Source organism: Aphelocoma coerulescens, chromosome 9 (genome assembly GCF_041296385.1).
Source record: "Aphelocoma coerulescens isolate FSJ_1873_10779 chromosome 9, UR_Acoe_1.0, whole genome shotgun sequence".
NCBI lineage: Eukaryota > Metazoa > Chordata > Aves > Passeriformes > Corvidae > Aphelocoma > Aphelocoma coerulescens.
In genome coordinates this window covers 26126242-26153752 of record NC_091023.1, presented here as the reverse complement: position 1 = coordinate 26153752, position 27511 = coordinate 26126242, and the positions used below count along the sequence as shown (strand labels likewise).

The following is a 27511-nucleotide window of genomic DNA, read 5'->3' as shown; positions in this document are numbered from 1 at the left end:
CAATGGAAAGCATCGTCTAGCCACTAACTTTGACTTATTTCTGTATGAAAAATAAGTTTCACCTGAGCTGCTCTGCTTTCTTCAGGATAAAGCACATAAATCCTCCTGAGCTTGATGATCAAGGTCACTTTTGCAAAGATAAAAAACAACAAAACACCGAAGAAGGGAGAAAAGTTATATTTCCAGGCAAACAAAAGGAGACACAACCTTTTATACTCGAGGATAAACCTCAAAATCCTTAACAAACTTTGTTATTCAAATATTCTTCCATAGCTGGAAAACATTCAAAACAGAACGACATTCAAAACATTGAGAACAGTTGAAATGACTTTCAAGAAAAGACTTTTAATGGAATACTATAACCCATACATGAACTTCTTAAAAAAAAACCCAACTTGAATGCAATGAAACCTTAATGCATAACCCAACATAACTTTTATCTAACCCTGCTTTCTGTAATCTACAATTTCAGTCAGTAGTGAGGATGGACAAGGACAGAAAGCAAAGGAAGATTAACTGAATGGGAGGAAATGCAGGAAAGGAGAGGAATTTCTGAAGATTGTTTCCTCCCACAGTACAAATTCAACAAGTGTTTTCAAGTTTAGTTTAATTACGCTGTAAATTACCTTCTGTGGAAGTGCTGGTGAGCAGACTGCTGCACAGCTGGAATAACACAGCAAGTGTAATTACTCACTGCACCCCATTAAAAAAAAAAAAGTTTAGGTATTACTAAGCAGTATTTTAGCAGGTTTTTTAAATATCTGTTACCTGATGGGTAAAAAACCCAAAGAAAACAGCTACAGCAGGACAAGAACCATACACCATCCAAGAACTGCCTTTCTCTCCCTCACAAAGCTAACTGAGCACAGAACACATGCACGTACACATACTGCCAACTAGCTCCAAATAACTGCTCCTCAGGATGAGGAAATGACCAGCTTACCCTACAAAAGTTGTTCCTCTAGCTAAAGAAATGCTATAAAAAAGAAGGTGACTCGGCTGGCAGTGTGGCTCGGGTGAAGCGTGTCAGCTGTAGCGCTCGCCCTGGAACCGCGGCGCGAAGTTCCTGACGCCCTCGTTCTCCTGCGTGGTGATTAAGTCTATAATAGCTGTCAGCACTGCTGTATCCCTGGATTTAATATCATTCCAGTCCACGGGATGGGGGTTTTCTATTTTTTCTTGTAGAAGATCATCAAGTTCTTGTCTCAAATTCTGGAAAGTGTTGTAATAAAGGGAAAAAAAAGGAAAAAGGAAAGAGACAGGCAGTTAGAGATACACACAGCATCAACAGAGAGGTTCCAATGCCTTGGGCCCTCTGTTCTCCTGACCTTTACACCCACTCTTCTCCCATCAATTCATTTCCACATTGCTATTTTCAGCATCAAACACTGTCTCTCAAAACCCAGCCGTGTTACCTTTGATGAGAGATCACCATCTCTGGATGTGATGCCTCTAACAGACCACACATCCACTAGCTAACTATTTCAGGATTAAAAAGAGTGGTTTAAAATAAAATTTAAAAAAAGAGTCAGGTATGATTTCTGGGACCTAATATTAAACAGCTCTATAGAACCTATTCCTGTTAACTGAGGAGCCCCACCCTCATGTTTCCATATCCATATGGACATTTCCTGGACTAAGCAAGTCATCCTACAACTTCTGCTGTGCAACATTAGATCACTTTTGTTTGCTTTGTGTGCTTGAACTGCTCGCTGGGAGTGCATTTCAAACATCATCTCCCTGAGTGATGAATCAATAGGCACACAGGAATATCAAATCCAGAAATCCCCAAGCAGAACCAGTGTTAAACCGAGCCTTCCATGAACATTATTTTGAAACATAGTCACCTTGACCAAGTGTGCTATTCTTGCTGGAGACTGGAAAACAATCCATTCGTCCACAGCAATGGTGTCCTGCTCCTTATCCTTCTGAATGGATATATCCCCTCCAAAGAACAAGAGGCAGTATGGAGATACTTCTGTACAATCATACAGGTAAATCTGCACAACAACAGAATTGTCTGATCACCCTCAAAATATCTCAAGTGCCATCAGTAATCCTAAATGAGACTCCTACAGAATTCCAGAAGATCATTACTCAGTTACTCACAAATTCTGAAGATGTATGAAGCAAATCAGTTCAAGAAAAGTTACATGAAATCAGATTGAACAAGAGCAAAAATGGTCTCAAGTCTTTCACACAGTGGTGAAATTAAACCAGATGCTCCATAACACTGAGAGGAAAAAATGTCAGCATATTGAGAAGTGTTAGGACTAGACTGAAATGAAAAAAAGAAACTAAAATTTAAAAATTTACACCTGTTATTGCCAGATCTTAAAAAACCCCAATCCTCCAAAAACCCCCAAGAACTAAACCACAGAAGTTCATTAGTTGTGGTACAATAGCCCCAGTGTCACAAAGGACATAATCTGATGGTGCGTACAAAGAATGGCCCAAGACAGGAAGGCCCCAGAACAAAAGCTGTTCACATCCCCTCTGAACCCTGATCCAAGCTCATTTTAAAAGGGATAATAAAACAAATAAACCCCACAAGCACAACCCCTGACTCACACTGCTGGTTCTCATCTTCAAATGGTACACGAGCCAGTTATAATGGAACTCTGTTTCCTCCACATTCACCGATTTGGGATGGATATTAACTGATCCATCTGTCTTGGTGCAAACTTTCACCCTTCAAAGAAAAAACAACAACAAAAGAGTCTGATAATACAAGAAGTGATAAATCGACAGACCAGGATCCCTGGGTCCCTCTTCCCAAATAACCAAAAGTGACAGTGTTTGAAGTGCTGCTGTAGAGCCCCTTCAGAGCAGTGCTACTGAGATGTTGTAACACTATCCATGGCAGGGTAGGGGCACACAAATATTTCAGGCATTAGCAGGAATTCAGATGTTAAAAAAAAATCAACAATCCCACCTTTCTAAGAGGAAGTAACACACAACCATGACTGAAACGGTACAGTGACATTCATTCATGCACTCAAGCCACTGCTTCACCTTGGCAAACTATGCCATGTAGAAAACATCTTGAATACAAACCAGCATTAAACCAAACCCTCACATTTTTCTCTTTTTGCTGAAGCTGGGCCGGATCTTTGCCACTTTGGGATAGAGGCCAGCACAGATGACTGCTTTGAGCAGCTTCTCATTACCTGCAGGGGACAGCAAAGTAAGTGAGGCAGTTCTGCAAGCTGTGATTTCAGCTGGGATAAATTCTCCCTTTCCCTCCACAGTTACCTGAGTTGGTGTTAGATTTGGGATTCTTGGGGTCTCTGCTATTCACAAATCCAGCTGCAAGGAGATGCTCAGCAAACTGCCCTTTCATGTTATGCAGCATCTAGGAAACAACAAAAATTGCCCCAGAATGATGCTGCGCCAAAGGCTTCTCCTCTTCCCCACAGACAGGATCCTGTTTTAACCTGGCAGGATGCTGTTACCTGCATGGTATTTGAGGACAAGAAATTTTCCCAGCAATAGTCCTTCTCATTCCTGAAACCGCAATGCCGAGCCTCTTCCCAGCCCTAGAAATGAAAACCAGAGTTCTAAGGTGTTTATGAGTGAACACACACTACAAACTTAGGGACAGTGAAAACTACAGGTCAACAAACAGTCACATGTTCCCTACTAGGGAGAAAGTAAATCCTTTGATTCTCTGTATATGTGCACACACCACAGTGCAGAAAAACACAAATTCATAATATGTTGAATCACAACCTTCCTTTTTCCCTAGTGAGCAGTGATATCTGGCTGCATTTGCCAGAGCACCCTTTGTTGTAATTAACAGGTCTGGGCAGGAACTGCATTTTCCAGGCCATTTATTTCCTCCTCTCCTCACCCCAACACAATACAGCAAAATGTCCAACACTTCTGAAGATGGCTTCAGCCTCTCATAGAGGCCAGGACAAGAATGAACAGTGTCAGCAAAGTAATTATAATAGTATGTTTCCTTTGTCTTTTTCAAACTTATCCACCAGAAATCAGGTTGCTGAGCCTGGAGACAAGATTCTGCAACACTAGAAGGCTGAAAATCAGTTTGGTTTTATGTTTCTGTAGAAGCCAAAAAAGAAAGCCTACAGAGCATAAACCGATCAGCTTTTTCCTTAGGATCATCTGTATTACTCAAATTAAAATTCTAGAAGAAAAAAAAAAAAACACATGAAAACATGCTTACAGTGAAAGCATTCACCACAGTCAGATGGTCGCTTTTTGAGTTCTTCGACAGCTCCTTTCTTCTTGCATCTGCAACTTTCTCTTTGCCCTAAAAATAAGAACCTATATAATACCCAGACTGACATGACAGTTCTCTTTTCCTAATTCAGGTACATCTATAGTACTCTGCGTGTAACATACATGAAAATTACAGTTATTTCCAATATTCCATAGGAAAAATGACAATTCATATTATGCGACTGCAATCTCACTAGTAAAAATGTAATTAACATGACATTAATGAAAGTGCTCTTAAACTGTAACACCTCACTAAGTCCCAGTATCCTCCTGAGAGTCTTAAACTCCCACGTGTAATTGTCATCTGTGATACTTTACCAGAGGGATGACAAAAGGGTCCTTGAAGCTGAGGCTGGCTGCAATGGTCAGCACAGGGTCCAGGCAGCAGAACAAGGCTCCAAACAGGATCATCTTCCCGATGTGCGGCTCCACGGGCAGCCGTGCCAGGTGGACACCCAGGGGGGTCAGCTCCTCCTGCCTGTCCAGAGCGTTCTGCCAGGACAAGGGTGGGAAGGAAAGAACAAACAGTTATGTGAAATGGGGAGGATTTCCTTAGAAAAGCCACTGGTACACAGATATCACCCACTACTATGCAAATCAGATGTTTCTATTTATGGCTACAACTCATTTGTACAAACAACACCAGAGCAAGGAATCAGCAGAACAAATGTGTCACTAATGTCTCCTTCCCCAGCATCCAAGGGAACACTGACATACAAGGTACTTCTCCCATATGCCTCATTTGTCTCAAACTCCTCACTGATCCACCTGGAACAGGAAGGCTGGGGAGGCAGCAGGGGTAGGGAGTTAAATCAACACCTACAGGGAACTTAAATGCAGGGTCACATGTCTGTTTGGAGTCACTTAAATCCCTCAGAACTACTCTGTAGAGCCCATGAGCACACCATGGATTATGTGAAGTGCTCCCTCTGTGCAGTGAGGGTACATCAGGGCTCTGCACAAAGGACAGGGGGCTGCAGTGCCCAGAGCTGTGCAGCCAGACCTGTGTCAGGTAACACACACAGTACCATGGCCCTGAATAGATCATTCCTGTATATGCAGCAACACTTTACCAGCTCCATGAGGTGATTTATGGCCAACATCACAGCATCACGAGATGGGGGGTCCATCAGTTTGCTCAGAAAATAGGCAATTCCACCAAGCTTCAGGATCTGAAAGAAACACATCACAAGAAAAGCCTACAGCAACTGGAGAAAGACAGCTGCCTAAAATTAGTTAGCATGACCACACTCATTGAAATAGTGTGAGTAATTCACAGCTCAAGTTAGAATTTTTTAGTTAAGAACTAAGGATAAAAAAAAAATGTATTAGTGAGGAAATTTGTAGCAGAAGGATCTATTCTTCATTCAGTTCGCATACACAGGGCATTCCTTCTGCTTGCATAAGGAATTCAATGCAAACTGCCAAAAAGGGAAATTCACACCAGTTCTGAAAGTGCTTTGTAGTGAAATTCTTTTAAGAAATCACATAAACTGACTCACTGGCATTCTCACTGAAGCTTCTCTGATTGAATGATATCTGGGAGAAAGCACAGCCCAAATTTTTGTTAGTAGACTTCACCTTTTATTGATACTAGACAATTCTGTTTCCCCTGGGTTTGATGCACCCAGATACAAGTGTGCATTTACAAAAGCTGCTGCCATTATTGGCTGAATACACTGCATTTCTGGTGTAACAGAATTTTGGCTTAACAATCCTAGGGTCACAGTTGCATTAACTTATTCTCTCAACCACTTATCCCAATGGAAAAGTAGATAATAAATATATTTGAAGATTCCTCTGTTTACCTTGATTTGTAAGCAGAGTTCTTCCAAAGGTGTCCTCAGGATCTCTGGTAACTGATAATCATCCAGAAGGCTGGCACGCAGTCCGTTGTACAGATGGTAACAGTGGCCTGGCTGAACTCTGCAACGATTTAAAGAAACAATTGCTTTGGGTTTGGTTGGTTGTTGTGGGGGGTCTTTTCCTATGAAACTATGACACTATGATTGCGTTTGCTTACAACAACCTTCCCAAAACTCCTCAAGGAATTAGAACTGAAGTGTATCCAACTGTAAAAGCCACACCAGTCTTCTGAAACACAGACCCATCAGCAGGAAAAAGGCATAGAGAACACAAATTAATTTTTACACCATTTCCATTTTAATGTATCAGCCTCATAAATCAGGTGTGAGGGCAAACAGTGACCAAAATTAAAATAAAATGCAGGACATTCTTTTATGGGAGGGAAACTCTGGAGTTAAATGCAGCACAAGTAAATTCAGCTTCCTAGGAAGACAAGGAAATCATTCCTTGCCCAGGAACAGGAGCTGGCTGTGCCAGCACATGCAAATAAGAAAGAAGAACCTTCAGCACTATTGGAAACTCAACATCCCCAGACTTCCCTAAGCACCTCACTGTTCTTACCTTCCTGCTCGACCCTTCCTCTGCTTGGCATTGGCTTTGCTGACCCACTCTGCTGCCATGGTGCTGATGTTGTTCTGGGTGTCAAAGTGAGTCTCCTTTATTTTCCCCCCATCTATAACGAACACGACGTCATCGATTGTAATGCTGTTGAAAAAAAGAGGGAAAAAAGCTAACTTTTCATCTTTGCAAGTGTGACCTAGAATCAGGTTTGGCCTCTCTTTATTCCCTCCCAAACAGAGTCAGCAATTAAAAAAATCTGTTTGGAATTTCATTAAGAACTATGCTACTGAACAGTTCAAGAAAGAGCTGATTTATTCTCCTGGATCTGGCCAAAGTCCCCACTTGGGTTCTGAAGAGAGGACAGGCAGCTCAGATGATCATGTACAGTCATTCTAGTAATTGTTTAGCATTCCTGTAGTTTAATTGTTCAAAACAATGCAGTTGGTTGAATTATTTAAAACAATTATAGGGAAACTCTGTTTAGTCTATAAATATTTCTAAAAATGAAGTGTTATAAATGAATGGCACAAACAGCAAAACTTATTTTTGGGAAAACCGAAGAGGTTTATACTTTAAATTATCACTTCCATTTCTTTTGTTAAACACACAGCTTTCCTGGCTCTGGGCAGGCAGGCATTTACCTGGTCTCTGCAATGTTGGTTGCAATCACGATTTTCCTCACTCCTGGCGCGGTCTTCTTGAACACCTGTAATTATCCAGGGCCCATTTATGTGTTTGCCAAAACCAAACATGTGCTGCTTTTTTTTTTTTTGGTAGTTGTGAAATATTGCAATAAAAGAGCAGCATACCTGAGTCTGGTTAACAGTAGGCATCAATGAATGCAAAGGTATGATAATAAACCTATCTGAAAGTTAAAAATCAGTAAAAGATACAGTGTAAGCACAGCAACTTCCAATTTGACAGAAAAATCAACTAAATCAACTATGCAGAACAGAAAAAATAGGCTGCAAGTCAGGCTATTGTTTCTTGCTCTGAGATCACAGGTACTTGTATCATAACAGCAAATTCTAAAGTAAAAAGGTATAAAGGCTTTTTTTTATGATGCTATAACATGACAAGTTCAAGAAAATATATGAAGTTATTTACAGTAATTTAGATTTCATTTTTAAATTCTGAAGTTATTTAATAATTGGTCACGTTTAATACACAAACTGACACTCAATCTTTCAATAAACTGGAATTCTGCATCTCTGGAATGTACACAACCACACTGCAAGTCAACATGTGAACAGTCAAGAGCCCAGCTAAGATAGGTGAGACATAAACATGAGAGATGCAAAGGGACAAGTTAAAGTGTGTCAGACAGGCAAGAGTACTTGAGAATCTGTAAGAAAGCTTCTTGAATAAACAGGATTTAAGGGAACTACCAGCAGAGCAGGGGAAGCTGCTCAAGGATGAAGCGCAGAGGAGGCGCATGCAGAATGGAGTTATTTTGGATGGGAGATCTCCCAGCTACAGGAAAGGACAAGAGGAAGAATGCAGGTCAGGTTGTTTTTCAGATTGTCACTCCCACACTGAGGAAAATGAGTTGTTGTTAGCAGAAGAAAGATACCACAGACACAAAAACTGCTGAACACTTTGGAGAGATGAGGGAAAAAATGAATCCAGTGCAATAGCAGCAACCCCATGCAAGAAGAGTCTGCCACCAATGCTACCACCACCAGAACTCCCATGGAGAGTTTGGGTTTTACCTGACTTAAACATGATTTGTGACATCAAGAGCTCATGCAAAGTGCTGATGTTATCCCAGCCTGGCAGAAACACCAGAATTGCACCATCCTACAGGGAAAAGAGGGAGTGAAGGAAAGAGAGGTCAGAACACATCACACACTACAGGGAGCCAGCTCCTTGCATACATGGTGGGCATGTGAGATCTGAAACCTCACTGACCCAGTCTGGAACAGTCTATCAAGGCTTTTTTTCTATAAAAGAGCTACCTACATGTATTTATCTGAATGTAAGATTAATTCAAAGCTGCTCAATTACTTAGAAGAGCAAACAAAAATTTCCCTTCTCTCTGTGTGACCAACCATGCCAGCTCTGGCACTGCCACTGCCCCCAGCTCAGTCCCACTGTACCTCCTCTTCCAGCACAATGTGTTTGATCAGGGCTGCTACAAGGTCCAGGTCCACCTTGTCATCATCCATCATTTCCAGGGCATCAATTGTACTTGCTGAATACCTGCAGCAGGGAAAGCACAGACACTGGTCCCTTGGAACAGGCAAAGCCAGGGGCTCCTGCTCCCAGGCTCTGAGTGAACCAGCCAGCCATGAACCCACCTCCAATCAGCTCAGTTCTTTGAGCAGTTCCTGCACCTCCAAAGTACTCTCCACATTTAGTTCAGTGGGATTATTGTCAGTTCAGTACAGTTGCAGAGTTACCGTGTCATGACTGAATTGTCTTTGAAGCACTTACACGACCTCTCTCCTTCTCATGGATGAGCCAGGGACTGAAAATTTATATTTAGGTAATGAACTGAAATTTACGTTGAGTAACTCAAAGGGAGCTAATTCTGCTGTCTCTAAAGCACTTCACTGGTTGCCAGCCAACTACACAGGGAATTCCATCATCATTTTCCACAGCAGCCACTACCCCGCTGTTACAAAAGCCCAGCAACACAATACAGCACTGATTTATGGTTCTCACTTCAGAGCTGCCTGAAAACTGAAAACAGAAGAGAAACTTGGGCCCAACCTGCCCTGCAGCTGCCTTAGGTAGCCTGGCCACTGCTGCCTGTAGATCTCCTCCTTCTCCTCCTTCTCTGGCCTGCTCACGTGGCCCTGCATGAAGCCCTTCCTCCAGTGCAGCCGACGGTCCATCTTTTCCGGGGTGTACCTTTACACAGGAGGAGCAAACACAATTCCATTTGAAACTGAGGGAATTTGGAGCAGCTGCACAGCAGTTTCCAAACCACAGACAATATGCTGTGCTTCAGCTAGCCCATGTGTAAGATCCTTCAGTTTCTGTCCTGACAGAAATCTTACAAAAGCAGGGACCAACCCTAGTAAGCATGAGAACATGTAGGGAAAAAGAAGTGAACAGCAAGAAAGACTAGTTTGATTTAGAGATCTGAAAATTCCCCACACCAACAGAGAAATTGCTCTTCCCCTCAAGCCAACATTCCCAGGTAGCCGTGTGCCATCTGTAATTATAGTACAAGGCCCCCCTTCAAAGGTTTTCTGTTGAAAAATACAGGCAATCCTTCTTTATGCCACGTTACTCTTTGAGCATACATACACTAAGCTAAACCCCCTCCCAAATACTGTCTGAAATGATGTTCAGAAAAAACACTTGCCTCAACTTCTCAATGACATCTTCGAGCAGATATTCCACCACCGGAAAAGTGAACCCAGGGATGTGAATCATTGGGCAATGGTCTGTGGAGGGAGGTAGAACTCTCTTTTAAAACTACGGATGAAATACTGCACTGGAAGAGTAGAAGCAGTAAACATTCCTCACTATTTCTGCAATAAAGCTGCCATGTCTACAGGACATTTCCAGTTGTCAGGGAAGATGCCAAATTCACCCCCAAATAAGGCTGCTGAATAAAAAAGCACAGGCAGCAGGCAGTATTTTGCACACCAGGATGTTCAGCTGGTTCCAGCTGCTGGAAAAAGCTGGGAGACTGAACAACTAAAAGTTCAATCTCCCTGCCCACTCACACCAAGAATGCTAAAACATGGTAAATATTTACTAGGAAAACACTTTGGACTCTGCTTCCATAACATGCCTGAAAAGCAAAAGATGAAGCAAGATCAGGTCATAATGAGATAAAACTGAGATAAACTGCATCTCCAGCAGCTGGCAAATCTTTGTAAAATTGAAGTAATTTCTTCTTTTGATACAAATAAATTCTGTAATTCAAGAACTGCACTATACTGTGGAAGCCTAAATTATTTAAGTGGAACATTCCTAGGAAGCATTTCACCTACCAAAGTACTCAGAAAACTTCTCTGCATTTAAAGTAGCACTCATCAGTATAACTTTCAGATCCTGTCGAACATTCAGAAGATCTTTAATAATGCTCATTAAAACATCTGACTGAAGATTTCGTTCATGGATTTCATCAAGAACTACATGACTGATGCTGGACAAGTGCCTAAAATAGAAGGGGAGGAAGTTAAACTTTTGTTTTTAGAAAAATTATAAAGCAAAGCCATGACTGTTTGGAACAGCTCAGGATTCATTTCATAATTGCATTCAGTGTCTCATTAATAGGAGCTCTTACTTATCTGACTGGAGCCACTGCAGGACAATTCCCGTGGTACAGTACAAAATCGAACCTTGTTTCCTTGGCAACCGACTGAAAGAGACACAATAACAACTCCTCAGTTCTCATTCGTATTTAACAAAATACTTTAAAAGCTTAAACCCCAGCTGCAGGTGCCATGCCAGCCATGATGCAGATGTGCCTCACTGCCTCCCTCACTCACAGCACAATGGGAGGAACAAGGACTTAGGTCACTGTTGCATCACTTTTGTGGATGGGGAATGGACCAGGGAGAGGCCCTGGCTTCCCAGACATCCCTTGCCATCTCCTGCACATTGAGGTGCTGATCCCCAGCTCCTGCAGCTCTCCAGGCTCAGAACAGAGGGCACTCACATGCACAGGATTGTGAGCAAAGAGAAATAGCAGAGAGATTCTATGAATTCCAGTAAAAATGCTGTGAGGGCTGAGCTGTCCTCTCTCACCAGCAGTTTTGCTTCAGCAATAGGGTTCCATTATGTGCTGGTACCACTTCTGATACTTTTTAAAATTATAGCCAACTCCAAATATAAGAGCTTTTGCTCTGCAAGCTCCTGTTACTGCACTTATTACATGGTCCCAGGGAATTAGTCCATAGGATACATGTAGCAAACACATAGCTTTCCACAGAAATATGGTTTGGAGCATTCTCCCCTTTAGCATTTTCCCTTTTCTTGAAATTCATGGGATTAGGGACATCAGTTTTATTTCTGCCCACAGCAGAACCTTTTACAAGAGCTGAAAACAGGAGTTACTCAACAAAGCCTAACGGGCTAGTCACTGTCACATGGGGCATAAACTCAAACCTTTTCATAAAATTCAAAAACCTCATTCTTTCCAGGAATTCCTTTCGGGGAAATATCAGCAGGAAAGCAGTTATTTCTTTTTAGAACTACTTTTCAAATTGTCTCCTTTGGATAACAACAGGCCCTTCCCACAGAGCCGCTCACCTCTGCAGGCGGATCTGGTACCCCGTGCTCCTGCCATTGCCACAGCCCTCTGCCCTCTCAGCAGCCACCCTCTCAGCCACCTGAGGGGGAGAAAGAAAATCAGGCTGATCTGTGATGAGCTGCTCATCAGTAGGAACACCCAGAACTGAGATGGTTTGTAAATAACAAAGAAACGCCCTGAAAACAACCTTTTCTCTTCCCCTGAGAGCAGCAACCCAGGGACAAAGCCTTAGAGAAACACACCCACTCGGGCATTAGCAGCACATTCCACTTTCAGCAGGATGAGCTTGCCCTCTGACACTGAACTATCAAGGAGAGTAACTACCGAGAACTTGAAAGCCAGATTCTTGCCTGCTCATTGATACACCTCTAGAGGGCCTGGCACAACATTAAGTTTTTATCTTAATTGACATTTGCACTGCCCAAATCCATTAAAATCACAGCTATAACACATGAGTAAAGCCAGGGAAGAACAAGGCTGCAGTGCCAGTACTCCATCAATGGCCAGATCCTGTGAATACCCAATTAGTGCACATTAACAGAACTGTTATTTGCAGCAGACTCTGAGGCGCCCCAGGAGGAACGCGGGAAGCTCGGGGGCATGGAGCGAGCGCGCAGGGGAAGGGGCACTCACGGAGATGGCACTGATCCTGCGGGGCTGGGTGCACACGATCCTGCACGTGGAGCCCAGGCCGCGCTCGATGTGATCGTCCAGGATGAACTGCGTCACCTGCGTGGTCTTCCCGCAGCCTGTCTCGCCGCTGATCACCGTCACACGGTTGTTGTTGATCAGCTTCACAAGCTCCTGGCCCAAACGAAGACAAAACAATTACTGTGCTGTTGTTGCAAATGGATTTTAGAGGATCTTGACAATTCTCTGCTCCTGTGGGATGAACGCTGAGCAAACTGTCAGCAGCTGAAGAAACGCTCAGCTGCTTCTTGTAATGCTACAAAAAAAGCTTAGTTTAAACCTCACAGAAGTAATTTCTGCACATTTGCACTTCCCATGTGTAGGGTTTAAAGCACAGTCAACCTCAACACTAGCTTTAAATACTTTAGATACTGTATGAAAAAAAACCATAAAAGAACTAAAATGGAAGCCTGAAATACACTTTTAAACTTTCTGCTTCCTACTTGGCTCCTGTAAATCTTTGGAGACTCAACACAAGGCTGCCTGGTTGGACTCCAAGCCTGCACGAACTAAAGGTTTTCAGCACAACATTTTAACATTTCTTGTACCAACAGGAACAGTTTCCCAGCCTCCATCTCCCCACCCCAAGGACTGCTAAGGGGAGTATGACTATTTTAAGAAACAAATGCTAACAGAAAGGACATTATGGCAAATAGAGAAACTGTAGGAAGGAGCTCACTAGTCATCCACTGAGCCTGCAAAAGCAAACATATCGGAATACTCCATTCCTACTGCATACAGGGGATATCACCTGAAGAATTAATATCAATTAGTAACAGCCCCTATTGTCACTGACCTCATCCTGCAACTGGGAAACTAACGGCACTGAAGGCCAGCAGTGCAGCCATGAAGTCTGTGGTTGAAGCTAAAAAGGCTTAATTGGCATTATATTCAATTCTACACTGGCTAATTGTGCAACAAAGGGCACAATTTTATACACAGAAGAAAGCACAACAATTTGAGTAACCAGGAACCTTCTAGATGTTTAACTGGCAGAAAAAGAAGACCTATTATGAAATGTATGTAGCAGCCATATCACATTCCCATGAGAACGCTGTACTGAGCCCCATATCATGATCAGTGAGCCCCGGGCACAGTCTGGAAAGAAATCACCCCCAGGGTCAGAACCTGGGAGGCTTCTTCCCTTCCTGAAGGCCACAAAGGATTGCTGCCAGTCACAGGGCTTTCACAACTGCTTTCTCCTGTTTTGGAGCCCAGCACCACAGACTGACTCTCTTTAAATACGCTCTCACCTCTCTCATCCCGTATGAGGGGAGTTTCTCTCGGAATCTCTGAGGAAAAAGAAAAAAACATTTCTCTTTAAACACCTTTTCAACACTGAAGCAATAGAACAGATTTCACCTCTAATTTCACCTTGCTAAACTGCAAAATAATGACAAACTGCTCAGCAACACTTGTATAAACACAGGCCCATGGGAAATAACTTTAATTCCATGTGTGGCTTCTGTTGCATTCTATTTAGAAAAATGATTTCAGCCCAGCAATTCAGTACATGATAAGGTAGGTATATACAGGTGCAAGAGCAGGGCCTGGTAGGGAAGAGAGAACTGGTGTTCAGGGTAAGACAATTTTCTATACATGGCTGTTAACAACAAAACCACTGTTTTCAAGAGGCAATTCCTTCAGAACCCAGCGTTGTGCTTTCAGTTTCAGACATAACTGCACACACACAATCCATGAAAAAGAAAGAGAAACTCACCCAATGAAACAACATGTCTGCTTCAAATTTCAGATTCTAAATGTTCTGAAATTTGTAATTTCCCATTTTTAATTACTGTTCTATCAACAGGTATGAATTTTATGAATTCTAAAGATAATTCTTAGCAAAAGTAACATTATGACAACTTTCTAGTAAATGGCAAGATATTACATTTTCAGGTTAGATTAATTTAAAAAAATTCAATGAAAAGTTTTCAACTTAACACAGGGAAAAGTACCTGCATTTCAATATATTTGGGATCAGATCTCTTCTTCATTAAGTCTTCTTTAAGCCGCTCATCTAAATCAGCATCCTGCTCATTTTTTTCACAGAGATATTCCACATCCCAATCCAGGGATGTTTTTTCCAAGGCTGGTCTCTGTCTTACAGGAGCTTTTTCAGCATCTGGTTTCACTTTGGCAGGCTGTTCTGGTGTAGGGCTGGAAACACAGAACAAAAACTTCAGATTTCCCAGCTGGGCCTGGCCACATGCAGAGTGCACGTAATTACATCCAGCAGTTAATGAACCAGCAGCCCATGGGAACAGAGAATCATGGAATGGTTTGGATTGGATTGGAAGAGACCTTAAAGCCCACCCAGTGCCACCCCTGCCATGGCAGGGACACCTCCCACTGTCCCAGGCTGCTCCAAGCCCCAATGTCCAGCCTGGCCTTGGACACTGCCAGGGATCCAGGGGCAGCCACAGCTGCTCTGGGTCTGTCATTACAGTGAAAGTCATTAAACCAATTAAAGTCTCAAACTACCAACCACCAAAAACCTGACATCAGGGTCAAAAAAAAACCACATTCTTTTGCACCAAATGAAGCTACAAAGCAACAAAACACCATCAATTGCCACTTGATCCACTGCCCCGTAACTGGATCCCTGAAAAAAATGGATCCCAAATCCCCTTAATTCAGCACACCTGCCTATTCCAGCTATTCCTGAAAATCCTTAATGAGTCCAGAACAGACCCTGCTTCAGACACTGAGAAAATGTTCCAAGACTGCTCAATAACTGAAAACAGAAGTCAAAAGCCACCTCTGGAAGAGTATACCTACCGTAATATGCCTTGAGATCAGCTGTAAGTTTTAGGAGTTTAAGTTGAAATTTAACACCCCAAACTCAGCAATAATGAAGGAGTTTTACAGCAATGGGTACAATCATTTCAATGTGACAATACATGTGGAAAAATCTGAGGATATTTGTTGAGCCAATTCACTCAATAAAGGTAAATAACTTCCGATACATCTTCCTGTCAGCTTATGAAAAGTTCGTGCAATTTAAAACAAATAAAAGAACTAGTAATTGTATCTCTTTACCCTTCTTCATCTCCAGACCACCAGGACATGGCTTCTTGCTCTTTGTCGTTTTTAGTCTGGACAGAATTCAGCAGCTGCACGATTTGCTCTTCCCGGCGCTCGTCCATGCGCACAACAGCTCTCTAGGGCAGAAAAGCACAGCCTCCATCAGCGCGGACTCCGTGTATCCACAAACATTACGTTAGCAACACTCGCACGGCGTTCTCCGCCTCCCGAGCCTCTTCGGCATGACCAAAAATCTACGTTTTTCCCTACGCGCAGTTCCAAGGTGCAGAGGCACAGACCCTTGTCCCCCCGGCCAGATGAGCCCTGTCCCCGGTCCGCGTCCCCGCGTCCCTCACCTGCTGCCGGTCCGCGTCCCGGTTCTTCTGGCCCTGCTTGCGCGCGTACCACAGCCCGATCTCGCGGCCCCTCAGGTGGCCGGGGTGCCGTCCCCGCCCGCCGGGCCCGCCCGCCGAGGAGGAAGCGGCGGAGGCAGAGCCGCCATCGCCGCCGCGGCCCCGGCCTCGGCCGCGGCCCCAGTCGCGGCGGTGCTCGTAGCTCATGGCCGCGAGTGCCGGCGCAGAGCAGCCGGCGCAGAGCAGCCGGCACAGCCCGGCCCGGCGCGGCTCAAATCGGCCCGGCGCGGCCCCGCCTCATCCGCCGGCGCGGCCCCGCCTCATCCGCCGCCGCACTTCCGCCCGCCCGCCGCCCCTCAGCGCGGCTGGGCCCGGGTTCGAGTCCCGGCCCGACCAAACCCAAACCCAAACCCAAACCCAAGCCCAAACCCAAACCCAAACCCGGCCCGCCCAGGTCCCGGGTTCGAGTCCCCGACCCGCCGGTGTGTTGCAGAATGGGGAAAGATGTGTCATTTTGTTAACGTTTGATCTTCGTATACTGTCAGGCCTAATCAACAAGGAAGGAGATTGAATCTGTGAAACAAAGAGCAGCCAATGAGCTTTAAGTGATGTCCAGGTGTTAGAAAAGTATTTCTAGTATTATGTTGATGTAGATGTAGACAAAAACTGCAAGTGTGTCAAAACTGCCATAACTTCCCACCTGCGGAGCTGCCCCCTCATTTCCACCAGTTCCTGCAGACACACCACCCAGTGCCAGCAAACACCACAACTGGGGTTTAAGACTTTATTTAGGATTCCCTTTAGACACACGTTTTCCCCAAATAAATAGATATATAAATAAGTAACTTAAAATTCACTATGGAAAGCTGTAAAGCACTTGAGTATTTGTTATCCCCTTGATATAGCATTAACAGTTTGAATCTATTCAACAGTGCACCCAAATAAAATTTGTATGCTAGGAGAAAAATAGCTGATACTGTATTTGCTTGGGTAACTTGAGCCAAGGGGAGCACTGTCTGTCAGAGCAGTTGAGGTGTGTAGATTAAACACCTTTCAGCTGCTGTTCCCCTGCTCCTCCCGCTCTCTGTAGGCTTTGTTCAGCAGCTGTATCTCCTCCTGGTACCCAGCCCTGGCCGAGTGCTGCTTTTGGCTGTTCTGCCGATGAGCCTCGACAGTGTCTGGGATGGAGATGCTGAAGTCGCTGCCAGGGCTGTGCGAGGGGATGAGCAGGGAGTAGGAGGCACTTTCCCCCAGCTCACAAGACACAAACCTGTTCTCCTTGCGGGAGTAGCGTAGGGAGGGTGACCGTGCCTGCGTGGAGGACTGGCTGATGTTGCTGATGATGGACACGGTGTCCAGGGCCTCTTCATTGTCACAGATCTCCAGCACCTCCAAGTGAATCTTAACACTCGTGTCAGCAAACGTGTCCGCAGGCTCCCCTGGGCTCGGCTCATGGCCGACGCTTTTGGAGCGATACACCTCGATTTTCTTGGACATGGGGGTTATTTTCTGCCCCTCGGAGCTCACCTCGTACGTGGACAAGGAGAGCGTTTTGCCGGTGGGGGCCTGGAGAGACACAGTCCCCTGGAATGCGCACAGAGGGACGGCCAGGGCCCCGCCCGCGCGCTGCAGGGGAACAAGGACTGTTAGTGGTGAGCATTGTCCAAGTCAAAATCCATCATAAATCAGCCAAGTATGCTCAGTTTGTTAATTCATCCTACTGCCTTTTCCTTGCAGAATTTTAGACACCTGGTGTTGGGGTCACTGAGCCAGCTAGTGGGCTAGAGAGCCCCGAACTAGCAAAGGCCTGCTGGTAAAAAACTCAGATATTTGAGATATCAGTATTATCTCGGTAAAGGAAAAGCCTCTCCCGCAATTCCTTCTGGATGAAATGTAACCTCACGCACCCCCGAGACCCTGGGTTAAAGAAAGCTCCCTCTCCCAGCAGCCCGTGGCTGCACACCTGAGCTGGTGCCCGCTCTGTGCCTTCCCTCTGCGCACTGGTTCCCTTCCCTGGTGCCGCCTTTGTCCCTTCCCCGGTGCCGCCTTTGTCCCTTCCCTGGTGCCGCCTTTGTCCCTTCCTTCGTGCCGCCTTTGTCCCTTCCCCGGTGCCTCTGTGACCCTGTGAAAGGGCATCACGGGCACGCTGGGCCCTGTCTCGCACCTCGTCCCCTCTGCGGAGGTGAAATGAACCTCGACTGTGGAACGCACCATGCGGAGGGCCCTCCCTGGCTCCTTATCTGTGGCACTACTGAGCCGTGTGGTTTGAGCGTGCGTGTCCTCAGCGCCTAAGCAGCAGCGCAGGGCAGGAGGCAGAAGCTCGCTAGCGTGCCGAACTGCCGCAGCCGAGCCGTGCCGCGCCCGGCGCGCTTTGGGGAGCACAGCAGCGACCTCCCAATCGCCCCAACACCACGCACTCCTACAACCTGGTATTTATGATTGGAAAGAGTAGCAAGAAGGTTTGAGTGTTATTATACACTTTAGTGTATAAAGTGAAGTCCCAAGTGACTGTGACTCACTATGGCATCTACAGAATATGAAAAACGGAGTGCAAATAAAAGCTGATTCCACCACAGGTTATGTCCTGTTTAATCAAACACTTTGATTTGTCAGACTGAACATGAGGAACATGGAGGGGATGTCTGAGGCGCCTGGGGGGAGAATGAGCAATCTGCACTTGCTGTAATGAACACCCCAGGTCTGGAGAATGAGACATTTCCCAATCACTTAGTGTCTCTTCCTGAAAGTCTTCTCAAGTTTTCTCTTGAGAAATCAGTATATGAAAAAGATCCATCAAGTCTCCTATGTCACTGCCCAGTCACTAACCAGGGAGGCACTGAACACCGTCATTTCCCACTAGAACAGTTCCAGTGGAAATGCTGTTCAATTCCAGACACCTTCACCTGTTTCTAAAGTACAGAATCCATTTGTCCCTGCAAACCACAATGCTGTGCCCTGGGGAGAAATGTGGATACAAGTGCTGGGACTAAACCCAGGGTTATGGGGTCCAAGGGAGGGATAAATGCATCTATCCTGGGTTTAGGTACAGCCAGGTAACACTGATTATTACTGGAATTACTTTCAGTATAAATTATTATTAATGAGAACAGAAAGTGACCTTTATCTTGTCCTTGATACCATTATTAAATACCCATTTTTGCTTCTCATGACATATCCATGGCAATAAATAGAAATCCACCAGCAAACCAGACTCTACTGGTACATCCTGTGAAGTATTTTGCCTCCCACTCCCACAGTTCCCTGCAGTTCAGCTTTCTGGTTTGCAGCCTAACAATGCAATTTCACTCCAGAGCAGGAGGCAGCGAAAGGACTCCGAGTAACACAGAGTGGCCTCCAGTGCCACTGTGCAGGTCCCTGATCCCAGCTCTGCCTTATTCCAGGCTGAACAGGAGCACCCACAGCTGGAGCAGGCTGTGGCTTGGTTTTACCTCAGTGGAAGCAGAAGGAGACCTACGGTGCTGTTCCTGCACGTCTGCCATCCCACTGCCCCAGCCTGCACCGAGGGCTCTGCCCTGTAGGGCCTTTCCTGCTTTTCCCACACACCTTGCATTCCTGCATTTAAAGGAAAACTGTTTCCAAAAGAAATAACATACACAACTCTCCCACACAATTTACACTACCCCTTCTCTTTTTAAAGCACTTCCACACAGGTGTGCCTGTGGAGGAACAGGAAACCCAGAGCCCAATCAGCCCCTGCCCACAATGCCTGGAGAATGTTCTGGCTGTTGGAATCTGGGACAGGGATTTCACTGGAGAACTCCATGTACCAGCACATGGAGTTTTTAAAAGGAAAGACAAAAAAATCCCAGTGAAATAAATCACAAATGTCCTTGTTCCTTACAGAATGCTGATGCATTCTGAGCAGAGAAATCTCTGCAGAACTGATCAAGCAAATCCCCTCATTATTTAATTATACATCCACCTTCCAGAGTTCACAGAAGCAGCTGTGGTTGCCATGAGGCAAAACCTTCCCCACCATCACTGTGGGTCAGGACCAGGTTCCCTGTCCTGTTCCTGCTGCCTGAGCAGAGTCTAGGCTGGATTCACCAGGGAGGATGCTGTCCAAAGGAAGGCTTGGATGTATCTGAGTCCCACAGCAGCTGGAACAGGCTCTGACAGACAGATTTCCATTTGGAAATGCTCAAAGCAGCAGCTGGAGGCTGAATGGGACATGGGACACCATCTACAGTGTCTGGTGATGGAGTCAAGCACAGGCACTTTGTAGACTCTCCCTCACAATGCCTGTTGTCACAATTCCTGTTGTCGCAGGCCCTGCAATGCAGACAGGTGTGCCAGCAGTGTCACAGTGAAGCACAGATGTACTGGACTCTGCACCTCCTCTCTAGGACAGATCTCTGCACGGGGGCAGCACCAAGAGCACACACAGGTTGTGCCATGTCTGTGTTGCTCCCACTGGGCCATGCTGCCTTCCCAAACAGAAAACCAGCCATCTAAAACAGCTCTGAGGAGTCTGCATTCCTAATTACTTTGGCCAAACCCAGCCCGAGATGAAAAGGTCTATTTTTAGAATGTTTCCAGTAAGGATCCCAGCTTTTTCTTTCCAGAGACAATGAGTTTTCTGTTTGTTTTAAAATAGAGGCTTAGTCTTCTACTTTCCTAAAAATTAAAATTAGCTGCAGTGAAATTAATTGCTGCAATGATTTGCTATTTCTGAGGCTGACTGCAGCAAATGTAGAGCCAAGGGGCTATGACAGGAAGAGACAAGCTCACCTCAAATGGCCTGAGCCCAGCGCTTGCCATTGGCCTGCCCAATGCAGACAGACCTGGGTTCATATCAATCAGTACCAGGAAGTGCAACAGAGCATCCAAGGTGAGGACACCTGTGAGGGAAGGGCTCTGGGAGCTATATCCAGCCTTGCCCTCCTGGGCAAATGTTTCTACTCCCACTATTCCTCTGCAATTCCAGAGAGAGCCAATGGCAGTGGAACTGCAGCAGGGAGCCAGCAAGCATCACACAGACCATGCATGCCTCTGGGAGCAAAGTGAGAAGAGGAAGGTGAAATGTCACATTGATTTTCCAGCCACAGGAACCTCTTGGACATCAAGTTCCAACCACTTGAGCAGGAAGAACCCCGAAGGGAACAGCTCAGCACATCAGCAGGGGTACAGGTGGTACATATTCCCACCAGCCAGTGGGAAGCAAAGAGAACCTTCAAGGCCATTCCTAACTCAGCTTCTGTGCTGTGCCTGGTGTTTAAGAGAATGTTCACAACTTTCCTGCAGTGGGTGAGATGCTGTGTACTTATCATGTTAAAATATTCCTGCCTGCTCTGGCTCCTCCTCAGTGAAGTCACTTGCACAGCCTCCCCCTCTCTTTCCTTGCAGGGCACGTAAATAGGTCCTGTACAGAGTCTCTTCAAAGAGTTTGCTTGAGGCAACCCGCAGATGAAGCAGAGAAAAATAATCAGCAAGCCTGGAACAAACTGCCAGCCTGGGAGATTTCTGTTGCCTGAGGGCACTGAAGTATAGGCAAAATAAGACATGACATATTTACACTCAATCTCTTTAGGAACGGAGATATACAGGTGTTTTATGAGATGTTAATGGTATTCTTCAAAAACGCAGCCGAGCAAGAGTTAGAAATGACAAGTACCATCTTCTCTTTCCCTCTCCATTACAGCCATCCTATCATGTATTCAATAACCCTGCTGCTTCATTCTCTCATGCCACTTTTATTCCAGAGAAATCACTTTGATGGAGCAACTCTTTACTCACAGAACAGATAATGAGGGGACAAGCAGCTCCACAATCATTACTGCCACCCCAAGGAAGAGCCATTCTCCAAGCCCTCAGCTTCCAGAGGAAACCAAAGGCATCCTGGGTCCTGTCTGGCACCCTGCTCTTCAAACAGCTCAATCAAACTCACTGATCCCACATCCATGGGGGATGGCTGCTCTCCCTCCTACTGTCAGTTCTTACAGCTTCTCCTTTTGAAGAGAAAATCAGCAGCACTCCAATAAGAACCCCTGTATTGATGGACTCCAGTAACAATCCCTGTATTTATGGATTCCACTAAGAATCCCTGGATTTCCTGCAGAAGGATATGGCAAATTAATGCCAGGGGGAGTCTCCTTTTTTAACACAGGTGGGAAATGCAGAGTGATGAGAACAGAGTGACTTTTCTTAGACACTTTGGGACTTCCAGACAGGATGAATAAAGGAGATGGTTTTCAACTTATTTAATATGTGGCCCAAATTGATCTTTCATCCAACATACACCTGAGCAATGCATTAAAGTTATTTTTACAAAGCTTGCAGGGGTTTCACACTCTGCCCTTTCCCAGCAGCAAAGCAAATGTCAGCTGTGAAGCTCTGGCAGCTCCTGCTGAATGTCAGAACCAGGCAGAGCTGTAACTCCAAAGCCTGGAACTTTTACCCCATAGGAGCTTTAATGCCTGGCACTGGGTTATACCTGGCAAAGTGCCAGAAGATTCTGTCAGATTCTTTGTAACGCAAGTAGTGAAGGCTATGTCCAGAAGTGCCATACAAGGCCCCAGGGCACAGAAAACACCCCCAGGCAGTCACTGCCAGCTGCTCACAAAGACCTGCTCTCACCTGCTGCAGTCCCGGGGCTGCATCTGAACTGGCACCAGGGGACATGGGGAAAGGAATTTTTTTTTTTTTTAAACGTCATCTGGAAACTCCTGGAAGGGAGAGCCACAGTTATGAACCTCCTGGTACAGTGATCTTATTAACCAAGCTGTACATGGCACATGAGGCCTTGGCAAGAACGGGTAGATTAAAACCAGACTGAGTCATCACTTCCTTTTGCCCCCAAATGCAGGAATTCATCTCTGCACACTGCAACAGAGTGAGCATTGGCTTTTTATGAAAGGGATGATCAGTCAGATTTGAAACATCAACCAAGTTCCTACTGTGCCTCAGACGATAAACCTGTGTGTATCAGATGGAGAGAGATTCCTGTATTTGAATACGAAATACATCTTATACAGCTCCTGTGTGTGTGCAAAGGCCGAGCATGAGCTGATCTGGCTCTGAAGTCACCCTGCTTGGAGCAGGAGGTTGGATTAGGTGACTTCCAGAGATCCCTTCCAACCTAAAGCCTTCCGGAGCTCCTCTCTCACAGACTTCACATGGGCTCTTACCCCACTCCCACCTACTGTAATGCCCAATGGCCACTGAATTCCACAGCAGAATGCTCTGGAAAATGTCATCTTTTGGAGAAAAACTTCTTCTTCACTAAGATAAATTAACATAACTCATACTTAATTCTTATCATATCCAAGGCATGCAGGTGCACACAAAATAAGAAAACCCCATGATTAAGAACACAAGTGAGAAATTATTGCAGGATCAGCACCTGCAAATAGGTCTGTGGTTACTAAACATTATACAATGCCATGTATGAGTTTTACCAAAAAATAGGACTAATAGAAGTATCAATGCCAGTAAAAATCATTCCTATTTCAAAAGGAAACTCTTATTATCAGAAAAGAATAAATTCCTCTTTTACCTGCCGAGGGGTCCTCTCAGATTTACTCCGGCACCACTCCCAGTCCGAGAGTTCTGGTTTGTGGCTTTCCTCGTGGGACAGCCTCCACTCTGGTCCTTCAGGGAACGCTGCTGGGTCACAGTTTGTGCCCTCCTGGCCCTGACAGGCCCCTGGCCCATGAGGAGGGGGGCATGTGGGGCCTGTCCTACTCCCCCCCGGGGTGCCCCAGGAGCTGTGTCCCAATGCCGTGGGCAGGAACCTGGAGCTGGTGGCATCGCTGCCTCTGCCAGGCCCCAGCTCCTCACAGTCAGAGCTCACCAGGTTGTGGTAGGATGTGGATTTACCATCGCCACTGTGGTGGGGAGGGTTCTCCTGGGATATCCTGTAGATTCCATAGCCTTGCTGGAATGATAGGTTGAACTCGAAACCACTGTGCTTGGCTAAGCAGGAAGGAAAGAAACTGTGTTAGGAGTTGAGACCAAGAAGAAAAAGGAGTTTACAAACACAATGCAAATGACATGCTAAAACATGGAATAAATTATCCAGCTCCTGCTGGAAACAGGCAATTTTCTCTCTATAAAAAGAATGAATTGTTGAGAAGAAAGACTTCCGAAAAGGAACTGCCTTCTTGATGAACTGCAGTTGTTCTCTCTGGGAAAGTGGCTAAAAGGGCACCAGGGGCAGCACAAGCCATTCTGCACCTGGAGAATGTGTTTAAAGCAAGTGAAAACCATGCACTGAGGATGGCTTTTCTCTAGGATTCTTTCTCCCTGAACATGCAGGGAGTGTAAGGAATTCATTCACTGATGGTAGAGAATTTTCACTCCAGAGAATGGGAAACAACTCCCACATCCTCAGAAATATTTAGCCCTTAACATTTGCAGTTGAGACCAGATGATCCCTGTGAGTCCCTTCCACCTGACCCACTCTGTTCCTCCAGCTGTTTTTACATAAATCCCAAGGGAAAACAGTGTTCTACAAGATGCCAAGGATGTTACCAGGGAAGGTCTGGCAACCTCTATTACACCAAAGCAACCCTTCCACACTTACTTTTGGCATCTTCTGAAGACACTGCATAGGAGTTCCTCCTGCAGTTGATGATGCAGCCGCAGGGCAGGTGGAGCCAGTGTTGTGACAGGAGAAACACCGGGGTGACTGTGGCAGCCAGCGCAGTCAGCAGGAAGCTCAGTGTCTCAAACGAAAGGCTCTGCAGCCCAGTGACATACTGGACAGCCATCTGTATCTGAAAGGCAGAGCATTTTGAAATTTAAATCGCTTTGGGCACACGAGGTGCTTCCAGGAACAGAGAGAACATCTTGCTATGGATATGACACCACTGTAAGACAGATTGTCATTAGTGTTTGTTGAGCACAACAATTCTGGCTCTAACAGACAGCAGAGGAAACACGCTGACTGCCCTCCTCTCATGCTGCATTTCTCAGAAAAACCCTCACTGAAGCTAAATATAGTGAGGTGCCATTGAACAGCTCCCAGTGCCAGCCAGCCCGATGTGGTACCAAGGAACCCCGCCCTCACACACCCAGGGCAGGGGTAACTGCCCCAGAGCCGTGTTTCCTGTTCCCAACAGATCCTTTTCTCAGGTTCTTGTTCCCAAACACACACACACGCACATGACAGCACTCCCTCCAACCCCAGCACTACAGGGATTACAAAGGTTCAACCAAACTGCATTTTTCTACCAAACTCCTATTTTTTAACCCAAAGGATGTGTCTCAGAGGACAGGACAGAGGGGCGTTTACCTCAATTTCCAGCCCCAGAATGCTGAGCAGACCCTGTCCCACAGCTGGGTGCCAAATGGGGACCTTACTGCCCCTGGTATTCATGTGACATGAATGATGTGATGAGAGAGTGTCAGAGTGATGAACCAGGCTCTGCCAAACCCTCTGGGCACCAGTTAAACTCATGCAGTGACACAGACCTGCTGGAGGGGACTTTTGCTGGCACAACTACACTACGAGGAACTACTGCAATGGCCACTGTTCGTCTATTTCAGTCCATGGTCACATCCCACTGAAGTGTAAGTGAACACTGGAAAGTGAAGCCATCTGAGAATTTACCATCATTGGGAGCCAGAGAAGGACTTTGGTCAGTGCCAGGATCAGCGAGAATCGTTTCTGGGCAAAGCCCACGGTGAAGCTCCTGCTCTTTGTGCTGCTCTCGGCCACACCCTTCCCAGAAACTGCCTCCGAGTTTTGGAAAGGCTGCAGGGTTTTATTCCCAGGGTCCAGCAGCGACAGCGGAGGGGCAGCAGCACCGCATCCCCGTGGTGTCCCAGGGGAGATGAAGCCTCCAGAGCCCTGCAGGTACTCGGTGTGTAGCAGCTGTGGCTCACCTGAGCACAGCAGCTGCAGAGTGAGGGGAACGGCCAGCACTGCCAGCAGGGAGAAGCACAGCGAGTACACAATGAACACAAACAGGATGAAGGAACTGGCACAGTCGGCGAAGCAGCCCCAGGACGTGGGGATGTACCTGCCCCAACCACAGAGAGGCAAAATGCACATCAGCAAACTGACAGTCCAGATGGTGAGAATGACCCATACCACGCTCATGCGGCTCTTGGAGGAGCTGCAGCTCAGTGTCCCAGTCGTGTTGAGGGTGCAGAAGTTGTAAGAAACTATAAGAGACCCTTTCAGGTTGCTAGAAATGCCCTGGAATAAATACATAAACGCTGAGGTGGTACACAGAGGCTGGGGGAGGACTTCGCTTGACCACTGCGTGAGCATGAAAATAATCACTGGCATGATGCTGATCAGATCATCTGCTGCCAAAGAGGTCACAATCATCGAAACCGTGGTTTTGTTCTGCAGTTTCAGCAGGGAAACTAGTGAATAAATGCTGCCCAGAAGGGCTGGGACTGCAATGGCAAAAGTCAAACAGAACAGAAAGACATTCCAAGTTCTCGGCTCACTGGGTTTGTCCATAGTGCTGTGGTTCTCAGTGAAGAAGCTTGTCCCATTGAGTGAGAAATTACCAGGAGTTACTGACATTGTCCTGGGCATTTTTTTCTTTGCCTTCTCACTGATTCTGCAAGTTTTCACCAGCTGAAACCAAAACTGTCAGCTCCACATCACAAGTTTCTTTGTTTTCCTAGACTCTCTTTGTGGCATCTGATGAAGAAATATTCAGGTGGCAGCACCCCTAATGATCAGAACTCATGCTCTCAAAAAGCCAGGCAACAATGAAGTAGCAAAGGTGCTGAAAAACATGGAATTCTTCAAAATCGTTCCCGTGCTGGAAGATGGTGAGTTAAGGCTCCGCAGGTCTCCATATGCCATTCCCCCCTGACGGACGGCAGGCACCGTGTCTCACTCACGAGCTCGGCTGGAGGGAAGGCAGAGTACGGGCTGTGTTCAGGCTGTAGTAGATCGGGCAGACACATCGTAGGAGAGGCTGTTGGACTCACCCTACGCTGCCTGAGATGCAGGAGGGAGGAGCTGGTGCCGGCAGAATGGCAGAGAGGGAGCGAGGATGCCCCCAGCCCCAGCTCCCTCCCGGCTGGATCGGCAGCCTGAAGCAGTGTCCCCGCTAAGCCACACCTCCGAGCCGGCACCGAAATCCAATGCAAATACTGCGAGCTGATGTCAGCCGTGGATGTCATTCCCGTAAATCCCGAGCTGCTCCAGGGCTCGCACAAGGGCTGGAATGCTCGTGTTCCCTGGCACTGCCGTGCTCCGGGCTTGGCAGGGGCACCGCCGCAGGGTGAGGGGGATGCAGGACGGGCTCAGCTCTGTCCCCCAGCATTCCCGCTCCCACACGTGCGCACGGATGCTCAGGGCCACCTCTCGGGAACAGCAGGGAGCTGGGTGAGGCAGCCCGGCGGCATCTGCCGTGTGGTAGCTCAGCTCAGCCTGGGCTCTGCAAACTTTCATTCCTCGCACGACCCCAACGCGAGCTTCATCAGGTGCTGAAAAACTGTTCTGTTGTACCCTCAGCCATCACGGCCACCCCGCATGTCCACAGCCGTGATGGCAGAGAGCAACACGAACTTCCTGCAAGTTTCCTCAGGATCTTCCTCCTTACACATCTCCCTGCCC

General features: G+C 46.2%; 2 protein-coding genes across 2 annotated transcripts; both read right to left on the bottom strand.

Annotated features, from left to right (window-relative positions):
- Nucleotides 1–161: 161 nt before the first annotated feature.
- DHX36 (DEAH-box helicase 36) lies at nucleotides 162–16245 on the bottom strand. The gene is made up of 25 exons (XM_069024662.1): nucleotides 15964–16245; nucleotides 15623–15744; nucleotides 14539–14740; nucleotides 13834–13872; nucleotides 12524–12694; nucleotides 11890–11969; nucleotides 10922–10996; nucleotides 10626–10792; nucleotides 9989–10070; nucleotides 9388–9528; nucleotides 8772–8874; nucleotides 8385–8472; nucleotides 7482–7537; nucleotides 7314–7378; nucleotides 6673–6816; nucleotides 6054–6171; nucleotides 5319–5417; nucleotides 4564–4737; nucleotides 4190–4276; nucleotides 3456–3539; nucleotides 3256–3355; nucleotides 3080–3170; nucleotides 2572–2692; nucleotides 1848–2000; nucleotides 162–1212 (listed from the first exon to the last, which is right to left on the bottom strand). Exons 1-25 carry the CDS (start codon nucleotides 16165–16167, stop codon nucleotides 1027–1029), a joined length of 2952 nt encoding a protein of 983 aa, XP_068880763.1. The 5' UTR covers nucleotides 16168–16245; the 3' UTR covers nucleotides 162–1026.
- A 436-nt stretch (nucleotides 16246–16681) lies between these two features.
- GPR149 (G protein-coupled receptor 149) lies at nucleotides 16682–26942 on the bottom strand. Its single transcript, XM_069024840.1, has 4 exons — nucleotides 25535–26942; nucleotides 24506–24698; nucleotides 23477–23895; nucleotides 16682–17586 (listed from the first exon to the last, which is right to left on the bottom strand). Exons 1-4 carry the CDS (start codon nucleotides 26474–26476, stop codon nucleotides 17014–17016), a joined length of 2127 nt encoding a protein of 708 aa, XP_068880941.1. The 5' UTR covers nucleotides 26477–26942; the 3' UTR covers nucleotides 16682–17013.
- Nucleotides 26943–27511: the final 569 nt, after the last annotated feature.

Bases quoted from the DNA above. Each gene is read 5' to 3' on its own strand.
- DHX36 (XM_069024662.1), bottom strand. From the start codon at position 16,167: ATGAGCTACGAGCACCGCCGCGACTGGGGCCGCGGCCGAGGCCGGGGC. The intron at 14,741-15,622 runs GTAAAGAGATAC...CTGTGTTTCCAG, and splicing joins TGGTCTGGAGATGAAGAAGG to CCCTACACCAGAACAGCCTG. The intron at 11,970-12,523 runs GTGAGTGCCCCT...TCTCCCCCTCAG, and splicing joins GCAGGATCAGTGCCATCTCC to GTGGCTGAGAGGGTGGCTGC.
- GPR149 (XM_069024840.1), bottom strand. From the start codon at position 26,476: ATGCCCAGGACAATGTCAGTAACTCCTGGTAATTTCTCACTCAATGGG. The intron at 24,699-25,534 runs GTAAATTCTCAG...TCTGCCTTTCAG, and splicing joins TTCTCTGGCTCCCAATGATG to ATACAGATGGCTGTCCAGTA. The intron at 23,896-24,505 runs GTAAGTGTGGAA...CTTCCTGCTTAG, and splicing joins GTCTTCAGAAGATGCCAAAA to CCAAGCACAGTGGTTTCGAG.